The sequence below is a fragment of the Danaus plexippus genome, chromosome 7, assembly GCF_018135715.1.
Source record: "Danaus plexippus chromosome 7, MEX_DaPlex, whole genome shotgun sequence".
Lineage (NCBI taxonomy): Eukaryota > Metazoa > Arthropoda > Insecta > Lepidoptera > Nymphalidae > Danaus > Danaus plexippus.
The window spans coordinates 5,671,399-5,699,018 of NC_083541.1; the positions used below are offsets into that span (position 1 = coordinate 5,671,399).

The following is a 27,620-nucleotide window of genomic DNA, read 5'->3' on the forward strand; positions in this document are numbered from 1 at the left end:
TCGCTTGTTTGAGTAAGTACTGGCTGTAAAGTTATATCGAAAAAAAAATGTTCTCAAAAACCAACTAAGGAGATTCTATTTCAAATAAGACAGAACTTTTCTTCTTTTTTTTTTAACTGAATTTCCATACTATATTCTGAGCTCACAATAAGACATGAAATCAATTAAGTTTCTTAAGTTCTATTTATGTAAATAAAAAAGACCAAATAAAACAGGTTTTAAAAATAAATATTTATTAAAACAAATGGCATTCATCACATAATTCGTTATAAAAATATATAAATTACACATATTTTAAATATCTATAAATTTATTAACAATTCATTTAACTTATATACTCTATTATTAAAAATACTTATTTATCATACAAAAACTTGTAACAAATAGAATCTAAGTACAAAAAAAAAGTATTGTTCAACTGAATATAAATACTATATGACCTCATTATATTTTAATATTATTTAGATATTACGTATCGCTTTACAGGAAAATTTTACATACATACAATGTTAGCTTATAACAGGTAGAGTGGAACTTAGCAGCTAACAAAGTAAGTGCTTTGATAAAAATATATTATTTTATTTAATACAAACCGCACACTCTGTTCGCAGGAACTGCTTTATCTGTAACAATAAATATAATATTTTCAAGTAAAAATTGTTATTACGTGACAACGCTATGAATATATTGAAACACATAGAGGTATATAAAAACCTGTTTTCGTTACATATACATCTATATATATATTCTTGATTTTTAAGTATACTGATATCTTGCATGAATCAGATATAATTAAATAAAAATCTATTTATTGGTAAGAAGACAAAATTCAAAAGTACAAGGTAAAAGACAGTGGCGCCGCGGGCGGACAGAAACGAAATTAATAATCAACTCTTCTTTATTCTTCCAACAAATGTCACATCTACAATATTACATCCTGATAGTACTTGTATGGTTTTTGAAACCATCAAAATGTCGCTCCCTGTTAGGTATAGTACTGTCTGCTTTAATTATGTGAATTTTCTATTGATATGAATTTTATAAACCAGTCATTTCATTATAACTGCAAAAACATTTTCACTAATATACCTGATAAATATAATTGAAGTTTCTGTTTGTAATTTCATATTAACAGCTTATTTTATAAACAGCATATATATATATATATATATATATGTGTGTGTGTGTGTGTGTGTGTGTGTGTGTGTGTGTAAAAACTTTTACCTATCTGTCTCTTTTTGTTCAATTGACAAATTGAAATGGGAAGCCAATAAGCGAGAAAACTGGCTTTCAAATGACCAAAACCGAATCGAAATCGGACTATCCGTTTCAGAAGTACGACCCCACAGACATTGAAGACAAACCTATAAAACCTCCTTCTACTTTGCGAGTTAGAAATATAACTCACCAATCATCTTAGGGTAGGGTAGATTCAAATTATTCATGATGTCAATGAACTCCGGCAGCGTTTTCGTCAATCTCGGGTTATGTTTCTTTTCCTCGTCAACAGATGTCGCTGTTTGTCCTTTATAGTCGTGCGCCGGGTAGAGCGTGTAATGTCCGGGCAATGTGAATATCTTCTCGTGGACGGATCTATACAAGGTTTCTGGGGAACCTTCCTGGAAATCCGTTCTGCCGCAGCCTCTGATGAGCAGGGTGTCGCCCGTGAACGCTATGCCCTGGAGAATTTTAAACAGACGTCAGAGTCGTACAAACAGTTGTACTGGCGTGTAGTTAAGTGGTTTGAACACCTTGAGACATCTTTCTTAATGTTTTTTTGTTTTTGGCCACGATATCCGTCTTAATTTATATTCAATTAAACGAATAAAAATAAAGTATAAGCATTAACCAATAATATTCACCACCCATTTTTGTGACTATCCCATTATTATGTTTTTCAGTTGTTTATTTCTTCAGTAATTTCTTTGGCGACAAATTTTAATGAAAACATTGACGTGTTTTTGTTAGTTCCATTTTCATTCTTACTCAATAAATTTTGTGGGGGCTATATATATATGGACCTTACTAAGGTCCTTAAACTGGGAACATTTCAATATTTAAAATCTCTATTACCTGCTGATGGCATATATACGTTATACATCCATTGGTGTGTCCCGGAGTGGACACGGCCAGTAATTCTTGACCTCCGAACTGGACCAACTGATGGTCATCCAGGTGTATATCAGCCTGGGCACCAGACGCCTTCCCTATAACGCTCTTCGAGCCGGGTATCAAGGTTTTTAGTCTTCCCGTGCCAGTCACGTGGTCCGCGTGCATGTGTGTGTTCACTGGCGAGTAATTTTATAACAATATATTTATGTAAACATCTTGATTTTATTTATATAGTAAATAAGATGAAAATATTTAGGAGTAGTTAGCTATAGCATCTATCTATTATTACGTTAGTTTCTCAAAACTCATGATATTAAACCGCAAGTAGAGGTAATTATTTATTATATAAAAACACTATCAGCTCACATACAGCTATCAGATTAAGGAAATCGTATCGCAATAGGTTAAGCAATAACTAAATTTATTTACGTTCATAGACACATCCACAAGGCAGAATTCTGAGCTATATAAATACTTAAAACGTTCCTTGCAACTTGAAAGTATGTACGAGTTGTCAAACTTAGCTTGATCTTAGCTTAAAATTAAAGTGTTAGTCTTTGGTCGATGTTTAAAAAAAAATTAACAAGAATTAAATCAATCCTATCCATATGTGGTTATACGATGTTTACGATTCTTATATTTAATTAAACTCACTCGCATACAACAGCTTGAAACCGAGCTCTTTGATCAGACCAGCGTCTCGTTCAGCGTGTTCCAACACCGGGTCTATGAGGACAGCCTCGCCGGTGCTGGTGTCACCCAGGAGGTAGGTATACGTGCTGCTCGCTGTGTCGAACAGCTGGCATATGAAACCGACGTAATATAATATACACCACTCACAGGACAAGAAAGAAAAACAAAAATATACACTAAACAACCGGCCAGCCGTCGCCCAAAAGCGATCTCGTTCAGATAACCTTAGGGTTAGAGATTTGATACTGGAAGTATTGTTAGTTGAATTATTCATAATAATTACACACATACGCAAACATATTACATAATATATATATATGTGTGTGTGTGTGTGTGTATGCGTGTGTGTGTGATTGTAAATAGTACATAGTGAATAACAGTGTAAAGTTCATAACTTTACTTAAAATAAAATTATATAGTTTCTATATACAAGTGAAATATTTGTTAGTTTAATTTATATTTATTTTAACAAAACATTTTCTAAATTATTATATCTTATAACGATATATAGAAAGATTGGTTGGACAAGACTTTCTATAGATTGTAGATAGATGGTATATACTATCTATGTAGTAATATAGATAGGACATGTTATTTAAGAATAACACCTACATACGAAACACAAACAAAAGGTCTTATATTACCAACTACCTTAAAAATATAATTTACTTCATGATATTATTATAATAAATCAAATAAACAATAATAAATAAATAATGATTTTTGCTATAATAGCTATGTATATTTTAAATGAAACCTAGAGAAACTTTTCTTTGAAGATTAATTTTAAATTTAAACATATTTTTTTTATTTAACACTATATTTCACAACATCAACGTCATCATCATCAGCCTATCGGAGCCCACTGCTGAGCAAAGGCTTCTTCTCACGTGGAAAAGGTTAAAGCATTAATCACCACGCTTGCTCAAGACGGGTTGGCGATTTCAATCTTATAATTTGACATTATAAGACCAGGTTTCCTCACGATGTTTTCCTTCACCGTCTGTCAGTGGTGTTTAAATATTCTTAGAAAGTACATATGTCTCGGAAGAGATCACATTGGTACTTAAATATATATTTTTCACAACATTTCGATATTTAAATCACAATTAAAATAAAATCTTCTATTTAAAATTCAATAATTATATGCTATTAGCAACTCGTACTGAACAATCCTTCGAGGTTAGGTTTAAATCCTGCTTATTTTAATTGCATACATTCAATAAAAAAAATAACTCAATTAATTATCAAAACGAATTAAAAGGAAAATGAGTCGAAACCTCTTAGCATTTAATGGATTCATCTTGCGGGTGGCGGGTCGATCGCGTTGCAGGGAGAGGAGCTCCAACAGTGCCTGGGACTTGCCACCGAGGTGTAGGTTTAAGGGACTCCTATCTAACGCGCGTTAAATGCTCACCTCCACCGTCCAAGCTCTCTCTCTACCTAACCAAATTTGAAACGTATCTACTTGGGCTGCCTTCGGAGCACGTACCAATAATTAATTGATGTTTGTTCTGGACAGGCCCAGGTCCTTTAATAGGTTAAAGAGAGGTTTGTCTGTTATACCTCTCGCTCCTATTTCTACCGCGTACAAATTTACAACAAACCTGTTCTTAGTGAGTTCGTTAGCGAGCTCGTAACACTTATTGACCTTGATGGCATGGTCTTTGTTGATGTGTTTCCGAAGGAATCGTGAGCTCTAGAAGCACAACGCGCTTTAAAATTCGCGAATACAAAAATATGTCTGGTCTGGACCACGCACAAATATCCTCTGGGATTTTATTGCCTCTCATACGCATCCATCATTATAGTCCAATTATGTAAGTAGCGAGACTGAGTGACGGAACCTAATATATTAATCTACCCACATTATACTGACATCACATTATTTGACAATACCGAGCAAGTACAACTAATACACAACAATTACGTTCAAAAACACAAATGTTATTATCAAAATAAAAAAAAAATAAACCTGTCTAAAAAATAGTCCCGAGCTCTTCATCCCAGTGGACAAGCACCTCCTACCGATGTCAGAAGTCGCCACAACCTTCAACATACTGAATTATATCTTGTGTGGTATCCTGAAAGATAGCATTTATTTCACAACACAGCACAATGTTACGTTAGAACATACTATTGTTTGTTCGTGACTGCCTTATTTATGCTTATCGTTAATACAAACAATGACTCGTTAGTCCGTACTGAAGCTTTAAACGACCGAGGCCGGCGGATGAAGCATAATAGTATATAATAATTATTATATAATATCAATTCTATTCTATTATTTGTTTAGAAATTTTGAATATTCAGTACATATGGACGTTTCTAGGAAATTAATAATGAATTACCGGCATAATGCCAGTGTAATATGCATTATGAGATTATTCCTAGTCATTCAGCAATTCTCATTATAAGAATATCATTAATCATATATTATAAAAAAATATAAGATTTTTTATCATCATTTCTTAGTATGCATATAAAAAAACTTTACCAAATATGAAATAAACAATAAGAAAAATACTGGTTCATTAACCTCTCCATACATATTAACAAAAACTTGAAAATGTGTTATTATGTAACATTAATATAAAGTTAAATATAATTAATATAAGTACTATACATACAAATTACAACAATTTTCACTCAATAGAATTGAACAGGGTGTTAAAGAACTTCCAAAACAAAAAAGGAAATAACTTTAAAATCAATATGTAACAAGCAGGTCTGTGGTAATCCGGGCCGGGTTACCACAGACCTGCTTGTTGTATCAGTAAGGGAAATTTATTTGAAACCATCATACACTAGAGATGATCTAGTTAAGAAGTTTTTACTTATACAGTATCTTCATTTAATTAAAACCGTAAATATGTAGGAACTATAATCAATATATTATATATAACTCTATAACTCTAAAAATTGTTTATCAAATTATTTTTTATTAATAAAAGTATTTACAAGTCACTCACTTAAAAACTTGTTTCTTATTCTTATGTCGAATTATTTACAAGACCATTACTTGATTAATTTAATTTTTTTCTTATCAGACGAATTCTTATAATAATAATTCAGAATTCGATATGGCACTGTTATCAGTTATCAGGACTTAGCAACGATTGTTTACGTAATTGAATATATCCAAACACTGTCCAATTTCATCAGGTTTTATGCTTTACAATATTATTTCTACATATATGAATGCACACTTAATGATATACCTAATGTTACAAGCTTAAATATATCTGTTTTTACTATCAGTTTTTTTCACGATGTTATTGTTTTAAAACATTGATATTGTCAATGTCAAATGTCAAATTGATAGGCGATAGGTTTACTTAAAAATACAACACAGATAAAAAATGGTCATAACCACAGATTAATAATGTGATTTCCAAAATCAATATTACAAATATTTACTATCAAAAAATGTATATCCATTTTCTAATTCAAATTAAAATCACAGAATTGTATTTGTGAGTTTATAATTTAGAAACATCGATAGCATCTAATACTAAGAATACTGGTTAATAATAAAACACGTCATTATTTTGACAAAGAGCCATCCATGATTTCAATAATTAAATGGAAAATTAAAATGTAAAAATAATTTACATTTAAGCAATACTATAATGTAACATGTTAAATTTATTGTCCCTATATTTTTTAGATAAAAACCAACGATCACATGGTAAGCTAACAATGTAATAAACTAAAATCTATGTAGAAAATTTGTAATAACTTAAAATCATTACAAACTTTAATAAACACTTATATTTAAAATCTCTACTAGTTTCAAATATTTCCAAATTATTAAAATAAATTCTTTTTCAATTTTCGTACTAGAAAAGTGGGTTTTCTTTCTAGCAAGACTCTTGTAACGTCATTGACCTCGATCCCTACCACCAGTCGATACTTGGCTATGCACACTAGAGCTGTTTGTGTGTGCGTAAAACTGGAATATTGCGTCTGTGCAATGTATTGATGTGAATTGTAAACATTCCCTTGTCATTTGGTTTCAGAGCGTTTAAAGGAGCGTATGGCAACCTTTGAAACGAATCTGCAAAACATGTAAACAGCTGATATACAGTGAAAATATTCATAATTTGTAATATTCAAGAGTGCTTGTAAACCGAAAATCTTTTAGGACCAAAACAACGAGTGCGATATTTTGATTTTTTTCTTTGTTTATGAGTTGACCAGTTTCGGTAAAAAAAAAATTTAAACTAAAACGATTGTAATGTGCAAGTGAAAATTCGATCAAAAAATTATTATTTGGACAATTCTATATAAATGATTCCATTGCCAATCTAAGGACAACCGAGTAAGTATATTTTAGCAATGTTTATCTTCAACCTACACCTACGATTCCTAGATACTGTAATAGTGCATTATAGATAACAAAAGAAATCCGATATAAAGAGGATAACTCATAGCTAGAACAGTTTCCTTGTTATTGTAGATAATTTTGTTCGGAAATACATTATTTTATAATATTCAAACGTGACAATTTTTTTTTTAATTTATCGAACAAACACGTGTTTAATGAACTAGTTTTTTTTAAATTCTATTTAAAATTAATTTGTTGCGTAAGGTGTATCAAACAATAAATTATTCATTAGTATTTTTCTAATAGCCGTAGAAAATAACTGGCATTTATGATTATATATATTATATTAATAATAAGAGTTGTTTATTTTTTTTTAATTTTAAGTGATTTGTGTAAATAAAATCGAGATGAACTAAACATGCAAATGCCTACATAACTATTTTTCGACCGTGGCCCAGTTTATAACTTCCGATGTGAAATTCATTTTTTATCTACATAAAAGAATGGACTTGTATATATATATTTTTTGTTTCTTTATTTTTCATAATCTTTAAGCGTAATATTCCCGCGCATTTCCTAACTCGTTCAGAAATAGTGCCGTCCTTGCTAACAGTGTGAGCGAAACTCAGCCGTTCAATACTTGATCGCTTATGATCTCATTGTTTTAATTCCAACTCATATTTTGAATGGAAGGATTATAAATATTGCAAGACAACGTAGTTAACAGATTTCACTATATTCTCAATCTCGTAATTGGCATCGGAGTTATATAACATCGAAATTTATCAGCATCGAGTTAAAATATACGCAAAAAATCGTATAAAGGTTTTACGCTTTGTTATTAAAGATGTGTCATTTAAAATGTAAACAATGTCTTCGCATTTACTATGCGTAGTTTCCTTAATTTTCGCTAGCGATTATTTCAAGGATTTTCTATAAAAAAAAAATAAGTTTCAAACGTATGTACCTACCTACTTGAGAGTATTGACAAAATATATAGTGAATATTTTTTATATAAAAATACAATAAGATAAACTCAGATTTAAAATAAGAAACTTGAAAACGTTTAGTATTTAGGTTAAGTATGCGAAATCGTAATAGGAACGTTGTTTGATTGTTTTGTAACATCTGTACATAAAGACAGTATGAGTTTTTCATTAAGAAATCTTCGTAGAAAATAGCAAGAACTTAGGAATATTTAATTCGTCGACGCTTATTCTTATAAAGGTACTGTAATATAAGAAAAATATTCATACATTTTATGTAGTTAATAAATAAACCTTCTCCAAATTGTATACAAGCCAATGTTTGTTTTGTCACTTATTAAACTGCCTCTTCATTGGGATAAAGTTTAAACATTTTATTTTCGTCATGGGATACACGCGTAATAGTTTGGGAAGTCCCAAGTGAAAATTTGCATATAATAAATCATTATCTGTAACTCTATTAAAATACTTATGGGTTGGATCATATACTTATTTCTTCTATATGTAATGAAAAAAAAATAATGTTATGATAAACAATAAAATGTCTCCGAGGATCTACAAACACTGAAGTTTCTATAAGCTGTGTTTATATATTCCAAATCGTCTAGACTTTCTTCTTTTTTTTTTTCTCTAGCTAATATTTCCCAAGAGTTTGAATAACCTAAATCTACTTATATATCTATTATCGAAAACAAAGTCAAAAGCACTTTTTTAATCTATGTCTGAAGTGTTTAACAATTTTTTTTTTAATGATCTGAATTAATTGACTATTTTTTTTTTATAATTATCTAATATATTTTTTTTTATCTGTAAATCGTAATTGTTACATTTATTTCAAACGTAATATATATATTGTTGTATTTATCAACACTACTTCACAGTAATACGCAGTTGTTTTTTTTTTATCGTACGAAGGACGTCAATTAATTGTTCACAGTTTTGTTTTGGTTCAACACGTGCTGTGTATTCAATGAACTATCGGAGTTTTTTTTTATGAACTAAACAAGTTTTTCTTTGAATGTGTGACCGAATGAAGGTCATTTGAGTGCTTCAAAAAAAAACATTTTTCGTACTTTTGGATATTGAAAGAAATAAACCTTTTTTTATAAAGATTAAAGCAACAATAGAGCTGATGAATTAAAGCAAGAAATAGAAGATATTTAAATATCTTTTATTAGAGTTCCAGACATGTAAAGTTCGTTACTCCCCGTCTGGCTCCAACTACCCTCGATGTCCTGAAAGCCACGAATGACACAAATGTACATATACTAAAATATAATCGAATGCCTGGGGTGTAATTTTAATATACATTAACATATTAATGTCCAAATAATATTTATATATCATGGAAATATTATATCTAATATAAGTGTTTGATTAATAATGTTTTTTTTTAATCGAGTGTGAAAATTCGTAACGCCTTGTTAATTAATTTTATATCATTAGAAAACTTTCATTGAATGTTCCGTATGTTTTCACATGCTAATAATTTTCCTCAATAACGCTATAAATGTGTAAAGTTTTGTACAATTTCTATAATATATAACGTGTCCGTCATAATAATAGTATTATTTTTAATTGGCATAGGAAGACATTTAGTAAGAATTCCCTGTTACCTTCCTCTAATTGGAGTGCCGTGTATTGTTAGATAAATCTAAAGATAAGATAAAAAGATAATCATTATATTTTAGATTTTATTTACATAGAAATAAAGTTGAATATCCGGCTTTAAAATTAGTAATATAATACGCTATTTCGTATGAAATCGTGTGGTTTATTTGCGGTTTTATTATGTGAATAAATACTTATATACAATTTGCGTTCCATAGATTGTATATATATATATATTTTTCTAGTATTTATATAAGATCTCGTTGCTCTATAGTCTATGGTCTGTGCTTAAAACAAGCAGTACTTTTTTTCATGTTTTGTTTTGCGTCTCTCTTAAAGCACCATTCAAACATTGCAGACTCTTTGTTAACGAAAAATTGCTACGACTGAGTGTTATGTAGTGTCGCTCACAACATCAAGTTACACACACACAATTAAAGTGTTGTTTACATACATAACACATTGTGAGTAAACATAAATATGTATTACCTCTTTTTTAAGATATTGCGATATATATATATATATATATATTAATCCTTGTGTCTATATTAATATTGAAACTTAACTTGAAGGTCTCATCACTCAGTCACGAAGATTATAATCATTAATGAAAGGACCATTGTTCATCTGTGTAATTGAATAGGTAAACACTGCAGATAATAGATAATTATAAACATATATATATAAACTCAATAATATTTAAATATTTTTTTTATTTCATAATCAATTTTTATAATCAAAGCAAACATTCTTAATTCACTTTCCACAATAACCTTGTCCGTTTTGATGTTTCAATTGAACGTACAATAATACTGATTGCGTTCAAACACGATTCTATAGTTTTATATTTAAAAAAAATCACATTCACGCCACGTGTCTGCTTATCGGGCAATAAAATAATATTATATAAACAGTGCATTAAGTCACATAAATTAGAATATTATTTATTGGCGAACGATACTTTGAAAGAAAATGTTTTTGAACGTTAAATTATGAACAGAGAAATATTTATGTACTTGATAAATTAGTTCAAAAGTACGTCGTTTATTAATTATTCATATTAACAATTTGGTCTGTATACAAATCTATTGAAATCTTTCTTTAAATTATGTTAAATTAAGTTTTAATTGGTCACGTTATGCACATTTACCAAAACTGTCGGATACAAATTAAAAAGTTATTTGGTTACGTAATATTTTTAACTTAACGTGTAATTATCATTAGGTGTATTGTCACCACAAATATTTCATTATGATCACCAAGTGTATTGTGACACAGTTTAGCCAAATTTGAAACTACCGCAACTTGTGGTAGGTCATGGCGACTATGAAATAATATCTCAAGCCATTATAATAGCTATGGTAAAAAAAATTGTAGCCGTCCTAAAAATGCGTATCTATGCAAGGTATAAGTCTAATAGACGTTTTAATTTGAGACTTATAAGTCTTAGAGACGTTTGAAAGTGTCCTATTGATCGATGTAGAATATTCTGGAACATTTGGTATCTTTTTTTGCGATTAAGTTTATTTCCAGTTACATAGCATTAATTTTCGTAATAAACTGTAGCACAAAGCTGTTATAATCGTCGAAGCGTTCAAAATAAGTGGTTGAATAAATTCTTAAAGGGACATAACTTGAGCAAATGTAACTAAACTACTTCCCCAAGTGTAAAAAGTCTTAATCGTGTATTTACCCTTGATATTTGACCAGTTGACCAACATCGACATTACGAAAAGTGCCCTTGCACTGTAGATAATATTAGATTGATAATAAAGCTTTTATTATTTTAATATTATTATTACATTATTTACGTTACAAATCGGCGTACATAAGTATTTCAGTTGCGGAATTATGTGTTGTTGGAAGGATATATTGCACACGGTTACATTAAAGATTCCTAACGTTTCTAAACTAACAAAGAAATTTGAGTATTAATCAATTGTTTCGTTAGCGCTCTCTATAGTAGATATGGAATGTTTTAGTTTTTGCGTAGCTTGATAAATGATGTGTTTTTACCAGGAGTTCACAATGCCGTCTCTGCTGGAAGCTTTAGAGCGGAAGTATGGGGCTAAGGGTGAAGTGAATCCCCCCATAGACGACATGCCGGTGGCCATATTTGTGCCAAAACGATCGCCGAGACTCAGTGTACCGACGCTGTTGGTGCTCAACGACTGCGACATTGACTGCGCTGGTGACGCGTGTGCCTTAGCTGACAAATGTGCTGATGTAGTGGAACTTGATCTAGCAAATAATAAGCTGACTGACTGGAAGGAGGTACATAATATATTGATTGCTTGATTCGCTGACTCGGCACAAGCACGATAGGTTAACGAACGACTGGGATTCGATGTCCCTCATGACGCAGTATCGAGATCTGATTTGATCAAAGAATTTGTGATTTGGTATTTATTTATTGTGCTGTTAATTAAAATATAAGAAACCTTAACGTCAATGATGAAAGATAATTGATAGCTTGCTTCAGAATACACTTCATTTCAGGTATTTGCTGTGTTGGAGCAGACGCCTCGTGTGCGGTTTCTTAACTTAAGCTTCAACCGACTCTCAGCCCAGATACAAGCTGCTCAGACGCTACGTCAGCGCTGGGATTCGCTCAGTAATCTCGTCCTAAACTCTACTTATGTCGGCTGGCAGAGTGTTCTTGGTCTCCTTAAGGCTCTACCAGCTCTTGAAGAGCTGCATCTGAGTCTTAACGAGTATTCGTACGTCAATTTGAGCGCCAAAGACGTGGATGAGAAAGACGTCTGTGAGGGTTGCTCCAGGCTAAACGTCGAAACTTCCAAACCGGTTCATGAGCAGCTGAAGAAACTCCATTTCTCTGGTAACCCAGTCAGTAGCTGGCGGGAAATATCCAAATTGGGTTATGCCTTCCCTAACTTGGAGACGCTTATGGTGAACGACTGCCCCATAACGACGCTCGAGCCCGACCCGTGCGAGAAATGTGATGACAGCAATGGGAATAAGAAATGCCATGACGCCTTCCAGTAAGTAACTTAAAACTACCCTCATTATAGGTAATGTTATTTTGTAGTAGAACAAAAATTTTTTGGATTAGTTTCCATAATATCTAATACTTGATAGCTCATGTCAAATCCATTTAGCATTGAATCAGTACAATTATCTGTTGAGATAAAATTTAAAATTACGTCCAAATTAAGGTAGACGTTATCTTTAAGGCGTCTGCGGTTCTTAAACTTGAACAACACTCTTCTTACCACGTGGGACGAGGTCGATAGACTTGCGAGGTTTCCAGCATTGAAGAGTTTAAGAGTTCAGGTGAGTTATAATATAACGTATAGTTAAATAGAATCAAAGATTCTGTGGTGTAATAACGAGTTTAATTCTGCATAGAAATTTATTTAACAATACAAAAAATGTCAAACAAAACTTTTCTAGTAAAATATGTTTATTTCTCAATATATTGCTTTATGTCTTACGCATATTATGATGAAGCAACTATACCCTTAGAATGATTTTGAATAGTGATATTAACAGATATGATCGTATCTCCTTCGTAATCCATCGTCTGTAACGCATGTACATCCTACGAGATATGAAAGGCAAAATGTTTAAACTGTCCGTGTTTAGGTAAACGATTGAAACTCGTACTAACGGTACTGTATTAAAATGTACTCTCCAATACATTAGTCGGAATGTATGTTGTATACGGATCAAGGATTCTGGTTTCAAACAATCACTTGAAATTTATGAGATAAATTCAAACTCGGAGCTAGCGATTGGTACCGCGTATAATATATGTATATTTATATCAAATGTATTACGTTTTAAATTACATCACACTAGTTTTTGGCCCGGGTTTTGCCCCGCATTCCTGATTTATTCTTGGAACTAAAATGTCTTCTTCCAGTATTTCAATCATCCGATGATTATAATGTCATTCTATATCATAATGTTTATAAGTTTAAGACAAATACCTACATAATAAATATTATTTACCGCCTTTAATTCGTAAATCAATCAACAGATTTCAAAAAAACTTCAATGGGATTATACATAAGAGCATTGAAAACAAACGCTTCGACATAGTAACACACCCGGATCCGTCTAGGAAAATTGAGGAAACATTAACTAGCTAGCTACTTCTAACTCATTCGAATGTTAGCCATATTCACCAATACATAATATAATGACAAGGATATGTTTGTCTTTGATCGCCTTATAAAGATGTTAGAAACAAGTTTTATCTTACCAAGCATATGGTATAAATATATTCTCATAGCTACAGAGACGTAATACATTGTATCTATTAACGTTTTGCATACTTGATCACCAGCGCCAACAGTTACATCACTAAACACTACCAACAGTAGAATTAAGACGTGACTGTAAGATTATCGATATATTAATTGATTATCGATAAATTAATATATATTCCATATTTTTTTCATACACTACTTTGCTTTACTTCGAATAAAATTAAACAGTTTTAAATATATAATCTGCAATCTCTTTATGTTGGGGGAAGGTTAAAATTTTTAATGTACCTACGCTATTAAAAATAAATCACAACCAATTTAAAAGTCGGTTATAAATAAGTTAATTTTATTTGTTTATTTACAATCTACATCCTCAGATAGTTTGTCAATACTTCAATTATATAACGTTGTGTCAAAGTGCATTTACCGCCACACCTGTCAAGAATACAAACAAGCAATCGTTCAGAAACTGTTTAAGAATTTATCATTACATTATTTAACTAACATTGTGTGGCGTATAAAAATGTTATCCGAGTCCCTCGGGATCCATCATGTAGGTGAAGGTCTCCCGGTTTTAGAGACGCCCCACATAGCGTTTGCGCAACGTACAACGTATATTAGAACGTAGTTTCATCATGTAACACATCAAATAGAAATCAAAAGTTTAACATTTTAATGCCGTAGCAACATAGTTTTTAATGTTACCGAAATTTATGTAAATAATTTTCGGTCCAACGAGTCGTATGCGGAAATTAATTGGCCGTATAAAAGGTAAGTCATTAATGTGGATTAAAAAAAAAACCTTGAATATTTTATTGCCCTTTAGCATTGTCCCTTATATTTAACAAGGAACTTTGGACTCTAAAATAAATGTTATAAATAGAAATTTGGTACGATTTCGAAATGACCGTCACGCTACGGGTTACGTGAGAGTGTTGCATGTGTTTTAAATGATATGTTACAAACTTAACACGGAGTTATTAGGAGCAATATACGATTTTACATTACTACTACAGTAATAAGTACTTTTATTATTTTGGGGAAGCGTCTCTTAAAACGTATCACACCACGACGACTTACATTAAATACAATTCAAAAGTACCTCATACTTCAATATCACACAAATTAGGAATAAATTCTGTCAAGTCTAAATGATATTGTCATAAAGATGTCAAAAAGTTGCAAAAGTCAATATAATGACACGATTAAAGAAAGGGTGAAGATAGACTATTAAATAAATAAAGAAAAAAAAAGAATATTTACGGTCGAATTGAGAAACCTCCTTTTTGAAGTCGGTTAAAAAGAATATAATATAATGATGTTTCACAATAATGTTGTAAATGAATCATTCGCGGTTAGTTCACATCGGTTATTAATTTTGTGCTAACAACTAGTAAGTCACGTCAAACGTCAACGTCACGCCTATACTATCTAGTATGCGTAATAAATTAAGATTTTTTTAAGGTAAACTCACTTAATGGACCGGTTCAATGCTGACGATACATATTAATGTCGTCGACCTTCTACTATCCTTTCACGTTCGCATCTCGGAAGCATTGCATCGTAGTCCATAGACAATTGCCTTATATTTAAGTATTACGCTAATGCTATTAGTCAGATGGTCTAGTTACTTTGCTGTGCTAATTTCCTGCTAAAGATAATGTCTTGATATCTTACTTGTACTTACGTTTTCTTCTCATATTATTGTAATGTAAGTGCTGCTTGTACGAGGGATACAAAGAGCCTTGTTTTTAAAATCCCGGTATTGCACATGGCCGTATAAACAAAATAGTCGAATAATAAGTAGGTATACTTTCAGGATCCTCTTTTCGTTTATTACTGAATAAAGTGTTGCCAATTAATACGTACATATATATTGTTAAATGAATAAAAGTCACATACATATTTATTCATGTTGTCGGTACCCAATTCGTCTGAATAATTTTATCGTCGTTGTCAAAATGCGAATCAAAATTAATGGAGTTCAAACGAGACCTATTTAAATTTGTTCTAGAAAACAAGTAAGACGATGAAGAAATAATATATCTGAATTAACAAGCCTCACAATAACTGAATGTTTTAATAATAAATTACAAAAATAAATCAATATTTTATGAAATACACAATCTGTCGTTCATTTTATTTAAAATTTTAAACGAAATGTTATTTATATGGAATTATATCGAAGTATAGAAAAATTACTATATGTTTTGAGATCAGCTCGTCTCGTCTAGTCGCATCCTTGACCTATTCACATCAGCGCAAGTGATTTTATTACCGACCACAATGAAACCGTTATCCTATGCCAAGGTCGATATTCAGTCAGCTGGCGTAGCTGCCAAAAAAATACCAAAAATTACGCTTACTATAAGTTTACAAGGTTAAACTATAGACCGTGTTCAGTGTTTCATTCATTTAACCAAGCTAGTACAATCATGTACGCAATGAGAGTGAAAAACTTTAAACTATCTGTTTTAAGTTTAGGTTGCAAACTCCTATTAAGGATCCTGTATTCAATCTTAAAGCTTCAAATAGTTTTTGTTTTAAAGTTATATAAAATTATCCGAGCTTTGGCTAGGAAATTATTTTAAAAGGATATACTTTATGAATCAAACGGTACACGTCTCAGTTCTGAGTCTATATTATTATTGAATACTTCACTTTACCTTGAAATTAATTTGAAAAATTTGTACTAAGGGTAAACAAAAATTCGCGTAAAAAGATAATGAGGATCTATACTATATTCTATATAATAAGATTATCTCTACTCTCATATCTTGGAAAAACGTAATATTTTCTGCGTGAAAGTTCCCCCACGTTTTATCGACAGCCGCCTGATCTGACCTTGACATAAAAACAAAATCTCATCGTATGGCGTTTATAATGAAAGTTAAATGTATCAAGAGTAATACAATAGGATCTACGGTTTAAAGCCATTGCTATGAAAAAATTGAAACTTCATAGAAACCTTTAAAGGCAAGTTTTAAAGTGGGTTTAAATAAATTATGGATACTTTGGAATTAATGCATAATTTAGTTCATTCAAAGTCCGAGAAGAATTCATAAAGTAATTCTTTGTACTGCAATATATATTTAATTTTCATTTCAAGTTCATACAATTAGAAAAATTTAATGAAAGACTTTCATAATGAAATAAATATTCTCGAATATCAATATAAAATGCAAGCGTTTAACTCGACATAGCTTAAGGTAATGGTAAGGTAAAAGAATTTAATTTTTTTGCAGTTTAGTAAACGAACAATAAAACGCGATTAGAATATTCTGTAACTGGTAACGCTTAATGAATTTGCATTTCATGTTATGATATTATATAATTTACATTTAGTATATGAAATGAAGGATGTTTATATATACATTAGACACAGACTTGTTCCGCTGAAAGGGACCCTCTAAAATAAGGTTTTTCCTAACGACTGCTGGGCTAGACTTAATCAAATCGACCGTCACTCGCTCTAAATTGTAAGTTAAAATTAGTTCATCAACATTTTTAATCGTAAATCTCTCCTACATTTCGTTACTAAACCTCAATGCGATTTGTAAATTTCATAACTTCCCAAATTGTGAATTCTAAATTATTGTAACGATCCTCCTAGAGTACATATTGTGTTTGATGTATGGCGGTACCAGCTAACACTGTCTTAATGGCGGAGATATGAAAACTTTAAATGAATCAGTTTGATTAAATCTTTGTCATCAACAAACAACTTCATCACCTGGAGCATACGAGTCTCAAATGATTCATCTGATCCGATCAGTGACCGTTGGCTCCACGCCCACCATCAATAAGATGTGTATGCGCATGCGCATATAATCTTTTGTCTGATTTTTTAATATCCTTATGTATCAATTGACCCCAATGAATCACGCCACAAAAGGTGTGATTAGGTTTTTGAATGTTCAGAGTGATAAAATACTTGCACACTTTATGTTTTTTACTGATTTAAAGCTGCTTCAAATCAGCCACGAAGTGTTGTCCCTATTCATGAATGACATACGCTATATTTTATGTAAGCGGGCAAAAGCTAGTTATTATTATTCTTAATATTATTGTAACATTAAATAAGTAAATAAGAAAGTACGTGGACTAGTAACAGACGTTTTTCTTGAACTGAACTAGTACTGGCAATTCAGCTCTCAAACGATTCGTTTAAGCATTTTTCTGTTATCATCCTTTGTTTTTTTAGACAATATGGTCATTCCAAGCTGGCTGTTCGTATTTGCCTACCTGGTTGACAGTCAAATTTACCAGCCCAAATATCTGATTTCATCCAAAATTATGATATATGTACATAAATTCCGTGACATGATCTTAAATGTAATTCTCCATGTTGCTTGACAACTGTAACAAAATATCAGTACAAGTTAAAAAGTTTTAGTTTGTTAGAGAAGCGTTCTAAATAAGGGTTCTAAATTAATAAAAATAGTTTCATTATCGAGAACATTAAATTTTGTTCGTTATTAAATTAATATATATAAAGAACATAATTAATAGCAAGAAAGTTAAAACTTAGATCGATATAATGATCCTCACAAAAATACATTTTTGGATCCAAAGCTACATTTGCGTCCAGTCTTGCAAATTGTAGCCATTTTTAACGTATTTGTATTTTCCTTTGGAAATTTGCATGTACAAAAAGATTTTTTAGTGTTTTCATTGTTGAAGTTTCACACTGAGGTACTATTATTTATACTATATGTAAAAAAACTTGTGATTTATTTTAATAGATAATTTGTAAAATAGTGAACCACTCGACCAAACAGCTCTTTGTTTTGCAACCTGTGACGTAACACGAATCGCCATGACAGTTTGACGCGCTTTGTGTCCATAATGTTCAAAAATAGTTCATAAAAATAAGTTATGTCATAGGGCAGACACGAATTAGTTTTTCAAAACTAATTAACTACCCTATTACGTTTATAAAGCCCTAATATTAAAAATATTTATGCCTAAGATTATTTCATAATGCCATTAATTATAATACATGTTTATAATTAATAAAAAAAAGTTTTAATCTCCGATTATATTTATCGATTCAAACTCTTGTTATTCCATCGCACCGACTGTGAGTTACGACCCAGTTAAACCCCTGCAGTGATTCGATTTGAAAGGTACCTATGAAGTATAAACTACTCGGGGTCTTTTGTCTGAGAACATACACTTTAGTACGTATTCAATGAGTTTATTGCGTAAAATTAAATAGGATAAAGTTTCTGAAGATAGAAGTTTCTAATAGATAAAAAACTAAGACGTTATAGAATAAACGAAGGCTCTGACGTCACAACGGCCCGGTGACCTATACTTGTGTTACTTTAATTGCAGTCGGGTCAAATGTTCTTTGTGGTAACCACGAGCGATACATTATACTTAATGTACCTTACATACAACAAAAGTCCGAATAAACTAAACTATAAAAATACTACGTCTATGGTCACTGTGACAATTTAAATTTATAATAAAATTCTCTTTCCAAATGGTCAATAGTACGATGTTTCTATTCTATTTTTAAATATTTATCTGTTGGTTTCAATAACAAACACTTATATAATTTCAACAGCCATAAAATAAACATTGCACTAAACTACGCGGAGATTAATGATTCAGAACGGTTCCATTACAGAATGGTACGCTTAAATGGAAATCTGCCATCGCCCCCTCCCCCACCTATGACGGTAGACTAATAAATTGGGGTTGCCATGCGTGTGCGCTCCCCGTGCACAGATAAACGGGCGGGAAGTGTCGACTGCAGATGTTTCCGGTTAATTTATACGCAACCAAGCCAACTGAATATTGGTAGCCTTTACGTTAACCGATTCGCTCTGCATAAACAGCAAACAAACTTGTGAAGCTGACTTTCCTTTTCTATATTTATGTGTTATGCAATCTCTTTATTTTGGTCTTGTTTTCTAACTAGAAATAAGTAACCTTGAATTTTTAATCATTTTACTAAAATCTGTATTGACGGATTGACTATTTTAAATCCATAATTTAAAACCGCTGTTTAGAACTTTAAATTTCTAAAAAACGGATAATAATAATAATAATAACACAATGATGCATAATTTTCTTAAAAATGACTCCTGTCGTACCGGCTCTTAATTTCGATTTCATGTTTTTTTCTATTCAACTTTTTATGTTAGTTCGATAAAGTCCTTGAAATGACATCAAACATTTTAAAGATTCTGAACAACACAATCGAAATTTCTCACCGATATTAATATAACAAGACAGTTATACATTTATTATCTATTATTCAAAATTATAAGTGAATCAGCAAAATTTAAATTCTTGTTCGCAATTACCGCGTCCTTCTATTAATACTAATTTGAGTGTTTGCTATTCGATTATCTTATTCCGCAGTGCTTTAGGTATAGCTAAACTTTCCGCGTTCCATTTCTGGATAAACCAGTCAGCAAGGTTGAACGCACGCTGTTACAAAACAAAGGGAGGTTGCTATTCTTGTTTTGTGACGCACTCAATTTAATGGATGACATTGACAAACAGGATTATGTAATATTATAATTATAACGGTCTAAAGTTATCCAGATATTCGAATAAAACAAACCTTGAATGTATTAAACAAATGAAAGAATCGTAAAAAATCGTGATTTTAATTTTTGATATATAATTTTTTATGTGCTTATAATGCTATGACTTAGCCTTTAAGTATTGACGAGCGACCCAAAAAAATAACAGAAAAAATACTATTTTAAAATCATTAGGTCATTATAATAATTTATCTTCAACAAAAACTAACCGCAGAGTATCAGTATTAAGAAAAAAAACAAATAAATCCTATGTTTTATAAATGGTTTTTATTAGGGTTGGCCATTGTGGGAGCGAGTGGAGTCTACTGAACACGAGCGTCGTCTGCTGTTGGTGGCTCGCTTGCCGCACGTGAGGACGCTCAATGGCGGTGGGGCTGTTCCGATCGAAGAGAGAGACGCCGCAGAAAGGGCCTTCATCAGATACTACATGGAGAAACCCGAGTCTGATCGACCTGACAGGTTTGTTCATTATTTTACGCTTCTGATATAAGTCTATCTAAAATTTGATAAAAGATTATCTCGTAGTTAACTGCAAACCTGCAAATTTTTTTTCGTTTTTGCTTGTGGAAAAAAGAACCAAAAATGTAATTTCGGAACCCAAAACTCGCATGAACAATTTATGTTTACTTATTCATTTTGGTTTAGGAGATGTAGTGAGTATTTGAAGGATTCTAACTACTTGCTTTTAAAAATATCCGTCTATACAAGCTCGGCTCTAATGGGTTGATTATTTCGATATGATGATGTTATTCAAGCCTTAATGAATGAACTCCTCAAGAATGCGTCGGAAGAAACAGTAACTACTTTAACAAGCTCTTTTTATTTGTTTGCCAATTTTTTTCCATCCCAAGGCCTCCAACGAAATTTGAAGTTGCGAAACCTTCTTCGAAATAACGAGCCGAGATTTTTTATATTAAAAATATATAATGAATTATCATTTTGACCTCACCATAAATAAAAAGAATTCCTTAAATGGACATTGAGAATATACAAGGAGATAGTGGGTGTAAATTTACTATTGGTAAATAACCATAATTCCATATCCAGTGAAATTAGCTGACAAATATTTGTCCTAACGGCTTAGTTGTAAACGAGTATATTTTACATTTAATGAGAAAACCCAGGTTGAACTAAATTTCAGCAAAATAAACAAGTACCCACCGTCTTCAATATTTTTAAAAAAAGTCCGTTAGTAAATACGGATTAAAGCAATGGGCACATTCGCCATTGTTACCCTATTATTAGATTAAAAATTGAGCAATTTTATACAATATAAAAGATAGATTGAAAACTTGAAGCTCTATTCATTTTTCCCGTTTTTCAGGTACTGGGAATTGGTCGGTGTTCATGGCAAGCTCGACCCCTTAGTGTCGGTCGACTTGAGGCCAGAGAAACGAGTGCAGATCACTTTCACTTGTGGCGACACCAGCGAAGTACGGACCATAGACGTTTACAGGTATCAGATATACTATTATGAACTTCAAAAGACACTGAGGGTAGTATTACATTGTTGCTATGAAACTAATTTCATTAAAGCAAGGCCAATAATGTTTACAAACCAAGGATTTTATTAATAATATATTGAAATACACATCAGAATCGCCTTATAAGTTAAATTATTCATGTATTGTATAAGTTTGTTCTTTTGTACGTAGTAAAGAACTATCACAACTTACAAGGAACTGAGACGCTATAAACATAAATTCTAATCCCAGTAGTGTGAAAATGAAAATCATTTAATATCACTTTATTATTTAAATACTATTTACATAGTCCTTGTTTCAATACTATAAATATTATTAAAAATTAATTGATATAATTTTTCAATTCATAAATGATTGATCGTTGCAGAACTGTATCAGATCTTAAGACTCGTCTGGAGAGGCTGGCGGGCTTCCCTGCATCCAAGATGAGACTGTTCTACGTCGATCAGGAACTAAGAGATTCGCAGGTTAAAATCATTTACCTCGTCATATATACATTAGAGAAAATTCATATTTCACTCTCTATTAGTTTTAAAAACTATGACGTCATTCATAGCTTGAATTAGTTTCCAAAACTGGCGTGCTTTTGCATTGTATATTTATCAGAATGACAATAGCAAAACGAATTTTCAGGGCTTCATATAGTTCATCACGTACATTTCGCTTTTCAAACGTTCAGTTCACCGTTTTCAGGGTCCAGAGGAAATGAAGTATCCAACGAAACAGCTGTACTCTTACAACATACGGTCAGGAGACGAGATCATCATAGACTCTAAGCTGAAACACTCGATCTCGGCGAACTCAACCGCTTAAAACTACAACTACCGTCATTTTTATATAAAACTTAATTAACAAAAAACGGAACCTAAATTTTCGTTAAAATTTTATTATCATATTAAAAAATATAAATCATATTTTAATTCGTAAATCGCATAATAATTTTGCATCGACTGTCGTAGAATTAATCAAGGTTTTAAATAAGTATAGATCAGTGTTTTATTAGTGTATCTACAGAAATAAAAAAAAATATGTATGTTCTTTACAATATGTAGTGACGTAACTCATATAAAAATCTTAGCTTTGCATATCTTATAAATGTACGGTCCGAGAAAAACACTAATACTAATATCTATGTTAAATAGAATATTAAAAAAAAAATGTATTTAGTCATGGCAATGACGGTAGTCTGATATAAATACTGTTTAATTTTTTTTAACTTCATATCTCAGTGCTGCTAACACGTTGAGTTTATGAAGGTATTTTATTTAACTAAATAGTAAATGTCTATTAAAGAGTTGTTCACAAAGAGCTTAACTTATTTTTTTTTGTGGAACAGAATGTTATTTTTATTTGTTGTGAAGCTTGCTACGACTATCATCGCTTTTATCATACAAGCATCTGTGATAGTAAAATTAGAGAATGATGAAATATTGGGGGGAAGGATAAAATGTATGTATGTTTTTTTTTTTACATATATGGTTTATGAACTAACGGCATTTCAACGTGAGACATGCTTTCTATTAACACCGTAAACTGCCATTTTTGCGAAACTTTTTTGATACTTGTAACAAGACGTGTGTTTATTTCGTCAATGTAAAATAGATGTCTTTTATTAGATGAAGTACAGAATATGAAATGTATACATGTTCAATATAATTTGTGACGATACCCTCGTCTTAGAAGCATTAAATGATTATAAAATATATAGTATTTTATTTGTCCTCTGCATTATAATAAGTAGTTTAGCGCCAATGGTTTGAAAGACCTACAGCCAGTATCACCAATCAATGTTAAATAGATAACGTCTAGTTAAAGCGTTTGATGGACTGTTAGATGAATCGAGCGTCCCACCACGCACTGTCTGTTTAAACGTCCTTACAATACATTAATATTAATTCCTGCTCTAGAGGTCCGTCAAATGGGTAACGGCCTGTTAATCAGTATTGTCAAAACTCAAATTTCAATCGCAGTTTTTATTTGGTGATAACTCTATAATCTTTCTCATTATGGATCTCGTGCTTTATTTTATTTTTGGAAACGAAAATTTTATTAATTTAGACGTTTTAAAATAATATTGTACAACGTGTAAGTATTTAAATAAGGGCGGGATTACTTTGTAGAATACGACGATGTCGAATTTAGCACGAGATTTCATGTACCAAAAGAATCTACTCTGGGTGTTTTGCAGTTAATAGGATACAAACTTGAGCAGCCATCAGCTCGGTGAGTATATACCTAACTATCCGTGGTATTTCTTCTAATCTATATCTGCAAAATCTTATAAACTCAATTATGTTACAGAAATGAATCTATTTCTCCCATAAGCCAACTTCTGTTGACTTTTACATACTATGCAACTGGTTCAACACAAATGACAGTGGGTGACAATTGTGGCATGAGCAAGTCAACTGCGCACAGAATTATTCATAAAGTCACCGCTACTATAGCCTCTCTTAGCTGAACTTTTATAAAGTTTCCGGACGCTAGACCTGAACAAAGAACAGTTCAGCTATTTTTTTATAATATAGCGCGGTTTCCAAAAACTCTGGGTGCTATAGATTGTACCCATATGTAACCGCAAAAGATACATGTTAATTAATGTCCAAGCCATTGCTAGTGCAGACTTGGAAATTATGGATCTTAATAGCAAGATGGCCATTGACCTGGTAGTTGTCAGGACCAGTCTATATGGAATTCTTCATTCAGAATTGCAATGTTTGAAAGAGGTCACTATGGTGATGGCGTTTTGTTGGCTGGTAGTGGGTTTATGAATAAGCCCTATATAATGATGACACTGGATAAAACCGAAAACCGTTTACTAATAAAACTTGTATATAATTGTTTTCATTTTTAACAACGCACTCCTCTCGTTTCGGTTACTTCGCAGCAACTGTGATCTCGTATGCGTCGATTAAAATAACCCGTCGTAATCCGAACATATAAGTTTCATTTAATATTACTGTTGCAGTTTTTTTAGTTCCAATGTTAAAATCTTCGTTTTTATTAGTTCCTGCTTAATTTGTTCCTCGAGGAGTTTGGTCTTTAATTCAGCTTCTCTATGAGCATTTTGTTTCAATATTTCTAATAATCCAATTTTATTTTGTAAAACTTTCTCATGTAGTGAGGTTCTTTGTCTTCTTCGATGAAGCCATGATGATGGTGATAATGATGATATTGGATTATTTTTCCGTTTAAGAGGACTAGACGCCTTGGTCTTCAATGCTGCTGGTGTCCAATTTCTCCAACTATTGTCTGTATTCTGAAACAATGATGGTAGTTATGCTAACACAAATTAAAATACTTGATACAATTAGGGTTCCGTAGTTCATACACATTTTGTAAATATATTAATATAAGAGACGTAGTGTCAAAATATCATTGTAATTTATACGCAAGCAATACTTACGTCTGATTGTAAATTTTCTTTTTCTGCTTTTTGTGCTTGTGATGGTCCAGCCTCAGTTTCCTTGTCTTCCTAGAATAGAAATAAAAAAAAGTTTTATGTGCATACAATTCATTACCTACAATAAACAAGTATGAATTAAAATTTGTATTTCTTTATATAACGCATTGTATTTATTTAACAATTGCAGTTCTACAAAAATAATTTTTTTTTTAAAATAAAAAACACTTACTTCTGTTTCAGTTTCTGCTAGAACTTCTACATACATTGTATCATTTTCCTCTATAGAATGGCTGTCGGAGTCCAATACATTATCAAGCCCATCTAAACTTGGTCCTAGCAAAGACTCTATCCGTGCTTGCAATGGACCAGGAGGATTTATAGCAGGCCTGCCTCCTCCAGAAAATAAATATAAATTGCAATGTGTGTGTTCTTAGGATTTTAATACTTTACGATGAACAATGCGTATGTTATGAATTTATAAACCTCAAAGAGGAAATAATTACGTATTTTACCTGTTAAGAGGGATTCCCGTTTTACTAAAGCTTTCACTTTTCTAGTAGTTCTTTTTAAGTTGTCCCAACATGTTTTTAGTTGATCTACTTTTCTACTACAGAAAGAGCTGAGCAAATTAAATTCCTCAGTTAGTTTTTCCCATCCCTGATTTTTTGCAGCGATAGTTACAGCATCGGTTTTTTTATTTCCAATTATTTCTTTATATTTATCAATAAGATGTATTAAAATTTCTTTTTCTTTTGATGAAAAATTTGGTCCACGGCTTTTCTTGGACATTGCAAATAAGATATATTATAAAATGTTATAAATAACAATCACAGTCCACAGCACGAGTTTGACAGGTTACACCTAGTAAACTGAAAATGTGTTTTGTGCGTCAAATCAATGACCAAAATTTTATTTATCAACAATTAATAAAATTTGATCGCATTACCTAACAACGTACGTGTTATACGATCAAGGGATAAAGTGGTGCATCGCAGCAAACATATCGTGTTTAACGCGACTACTTCAATTCGTTCGTCTTAGAAACTGTTTCACCAATCAATGTTAAATAAATAACGTCTAGTTAAAGCGTTTGATGAACTGTTAGATGAACCGAGCGTCCCACCACGCACTAATGTCTGTTTAAATGTCTTGACAAGCCATTAATATTAATTCCTGACCCAGAGGTCCGTCAAATGACTAACGGACTGTTAATCTATTGTGTTGTCAAAACTCAAACGTCCAATCCCACCCCTAATTTTTTGTAGCCATAGTAACAGCACCTGTTTTGTAATATTCGACTATTTAATTGCATTTATTAATAAGGTGATTTAAAATTTCTTTTTCATATGATGAAAAATTTTACCCTCCTTTCTATGTCATTGCAAATTAGGTACTCTTTTCATCACTTGAACACAAGTTATGCCAGTAAATTAACTACACATTTTTGACAGGTTACACCTATTAAACTGAAAAGAAACCTTTTTGTGTGCCAAATCTATGCAATCAACGATATATAAAATTTGGTCGCATTAGCTGACAAGTGACGTGTCGAGGGATATATACGATCAAGTGATAAAGTAGTGTATCGTAGCAAACATGTCGTATTAAACGCTGTAACTTCAATTTGTTCGTCTTATAACAAGAACGAATAATTTGGTAGCCGGTCATTTAACGTGACATTTAATAATGCGATGTTCATTTTTAATAGTGGAACGTAAATATTTTGACGGACTTAGTGACCTTAGACTTTAGACCCAGTTTCACCAAGCTCTGTTTGTTAAATCTAAACGAGGAATTTACTAACGAGCCTTCAAAAATATAAGTCTGTCCAAATGTATGTTTTTTTAACAATTATCGTTTATGAACTAACGGCATTTCAACGTGAGATCCTTTTTGCGAAACTTTTTTGATACTTGTAACAAGACGTGTGTTTATTTCTTCAATTTAAAAAAAATGTCTTTTATTAGATGAAATACAGAATATGACATGCGTACATGTTCAATATAATTTGTGACGATACGGATTAAACAAATATAAAATGTGTAGTATTTTATTTGTCCTCTGTATTATAATTAGTAGTTTAGCGTTAAATTGTTTGAAAGACTATGAATTTGAATATTGTTTTAAGTTAGGAAAATGTTTAAAACAAAAGAATATGAGTTCACTATCAGTAAGAGCTCGAGGGTATTCATGACTG

The 27,620-nt window shown here is 31.6% G+C and overlaps 4 protein-coding genes across 9 annotated transcripts; 2 read left to right on the forward strand and 2 right to left on the reverse strand.

The window, feature by feature from the left end:
- Positions 1–216: 216 nt before the first annotated feature.
- LOC116770790 (persulfide dioxygenase ETHE1, mitochondrial) lies at positions 217–15,067 on the reverse strand. 3 transcript variants are annotated; one of them, XM_061520752.1, is made up of 6 exons: positions 15,048–15,067; positions 4,781–4,889; positions 2,767–2,911; positions 2,074–2,288; positions 1,409–1,679; positions 217–623 (listed from the first exon to the last, which is right to left on the reverse strand). In XM_061520752.1, the coding sequence occupies exons 2-6, from the start codon at positions 4,862–4,864 to the stop codon at positions 583–585; spliced, it is 756 nt and encodes a 251-aa protein (XP_061376736.1). In that variant the 5' UTR covers positions 4,865–4,889; positions 15,048–15,067; the 3' UTR covers positions 217–582. The 3 variants fall into 3 exon arrangements, with proteins under 3 accessions (XP_061376736.1, XP_061376735.1, XP_061376734.1); XM_061520751.1 differs by lacking the exon at positions 15,048–15,067 and adding an exon at positions 6,027–6,110; XM_061520750.1 differs by lacking the exon at positions 15,048–15,067 and adding an exon at positions 5,778–6,104.
- LOC116770646 (tubulin-specific chaperone cofactor E-like protein) lies at positions 6,372–23,720 on the forward strand. 2 transcript variants are annotated; one of them, XM_061520746.1, is made up of 9 exons: positions 6,372–6,496; positions 6,828–7,129; positions 11,752–12,006; positions 12,232–12,734; positions 12,927–13,026; positions 20,808–20,992; positions 21,858–21,989; positions 22,385–22,484; positions 22,711–23,720. In XM_061520746.1, the coding sequence occupies exons 3-9, from the start codon at positions 11,761–11,763 to the stop codon at positions 22,828–22,830; spliced, it is 1,386 nt and encodes a 461-aa protein (XP_061376730.1). In that variant the 5' UTR covers positions 6,372–6,496; positions 6,828–7,129; positions 11,752–11,760; the 3' UTR covers positions 22,831–23,720. The 2 variants fall into 2 exon arrangements, with proteins under 2 accessions (XP_061376730.1, XP_032518094.1); XM_032662203.2 differs by lacking the exon at positions 6,372–6,496 and having other exon boundaries at positions 6,766–7,129.
- On the reverse strand, positions 23,569–27,325 carry LOC116770675 (uncharacterized). Of its 3 annotated transcripts, XM_061520748.1 has the most exons (5): positions 26,370–27,321; positions 25,936–26,292; positions 25,653–25,816; positions 25,424–25,492; positions 23,569–25,276 (listed from the first exon to the last, which is right to left on the reverse strand). In XM_061520748.1, exons 2-5 carry the CDS (start codon positions 26,210–26,212, stop codon positions 24,974–24,976), a joined length of 813 nt encoding a protein of 270 aa, XP_061376732.1. In that variant the 5' UTR covers positions 26,213–26,292; positions 26,370–27,321; the 3' UTR covers positions 23,569–24,973. The 3 variants fall into 3 exon arrangements, with proteins under 3 accessions (XP_061376732.1, XP_061376733.1, XP_061376731.1); XM_061520749.1 differs by having other exon boundaries at positions 25,653–25,813; positions 25,936–27,325; XM_061520747.1 differs by having other exon boundaries at positions 25,936–27,321.
- On the forward strand, positions 23,936–24,788 carry LOC133318778 (uncharacterized). Its single transcript, XM_061521012.1, has 4 exons — positions 23,936–23,939; positions 24,138–24,240; positions 24,301–24,469; positions 24,576–24,788. Exons 1-4 carry the CDS (start codon positions 23,936–23,938, stop codon positions 24,786–24,788), a joined length of 489 nt encoding a protein of 162 aa, XP_061376996.1.
- Positions 27,326–27,620: the final 295 nt, after the last annotated feature.

Bases quoted from the DNA above. Each gene is read 5' to 3' on its own strand.
- LOC116770675 (XM_061520748.1), bottom strand. From the start codon at position 26,212: ATGTCCAAGAAAAGCCGTGGACCAAATTTTTCATCAAAAGAAAAAGAA. The intron at 25,817-25,935 runs GTAAAATACGTA...TATTTTCTGGAG, and splicing joins ACGGGAATCCCTCTTAACAG to GAGGCAGGCCTGCTATAAAT. The intron at 25,277-25,423 runs GTAAGTATTGCT...TCATTGTTTCAG, and splicing joins AAGAAAATTTACAATCAGAC to AATACAGACAATAGTTGGAG.
- LOC116770790 (XM_061520752.1), bottom strand. From the start codon at position 4,864: ATGTTGAAGGTTGTGGCGACTTCTGACATCGGTAGGAGGTGCTTGTCC. The intron at 2,912-4,780 runs GTTTATTTTTTT...TTCATATGCCAG, and splicing joins CGGGACTATTTTTTAGACAG to CTGTTCGACACAGCGAGCAG. The intron at 1,680-2,073 runs GTAATAGAGATT...AAAATTCTCCAG, and splicing joins CGTATATATGCCATCAGCAG to GGCATAGCGTTCACGGGCGA.
- LOC116770646 (XM_061520746.1), top strand. From the start codon at position 11,761: ATGCCGTCTCTGCTGGAAGCTTTAGAGCGGAAGTATGGGGCTAAGGGT. The intron at 20,993-21,857 runs GTTTGTTCATTA...CCCGTTTTTCAG, and splicing joins GAGTCTGATCGACCTGACAG to GTACTGGGAATTGGTCGGTG. The intron at 21,990-22,384 runs GTATCAGATATA...TGATCGTTGCAG, and splicing joins CGGACCATAGACGTTTACAG to AACTGTATCAGATCTTAAGA.
- LOC133318778 (XM_061521012.1), top strand. The intron at 24,241-24,300 runs GTGAGTATATAC...CAAAATCTTATA, and splicing joins CTTGAGCAGCCATCAGCTCG to AACTCAATTATGTTACAGAA. The intron at 24,470-24,575 runs CTTAGCTGAACT...TGGGTGCTATAG, and splicing joins TCACCGCTACTATAGCCTCT to ATTGTACCCATATGTAACCG.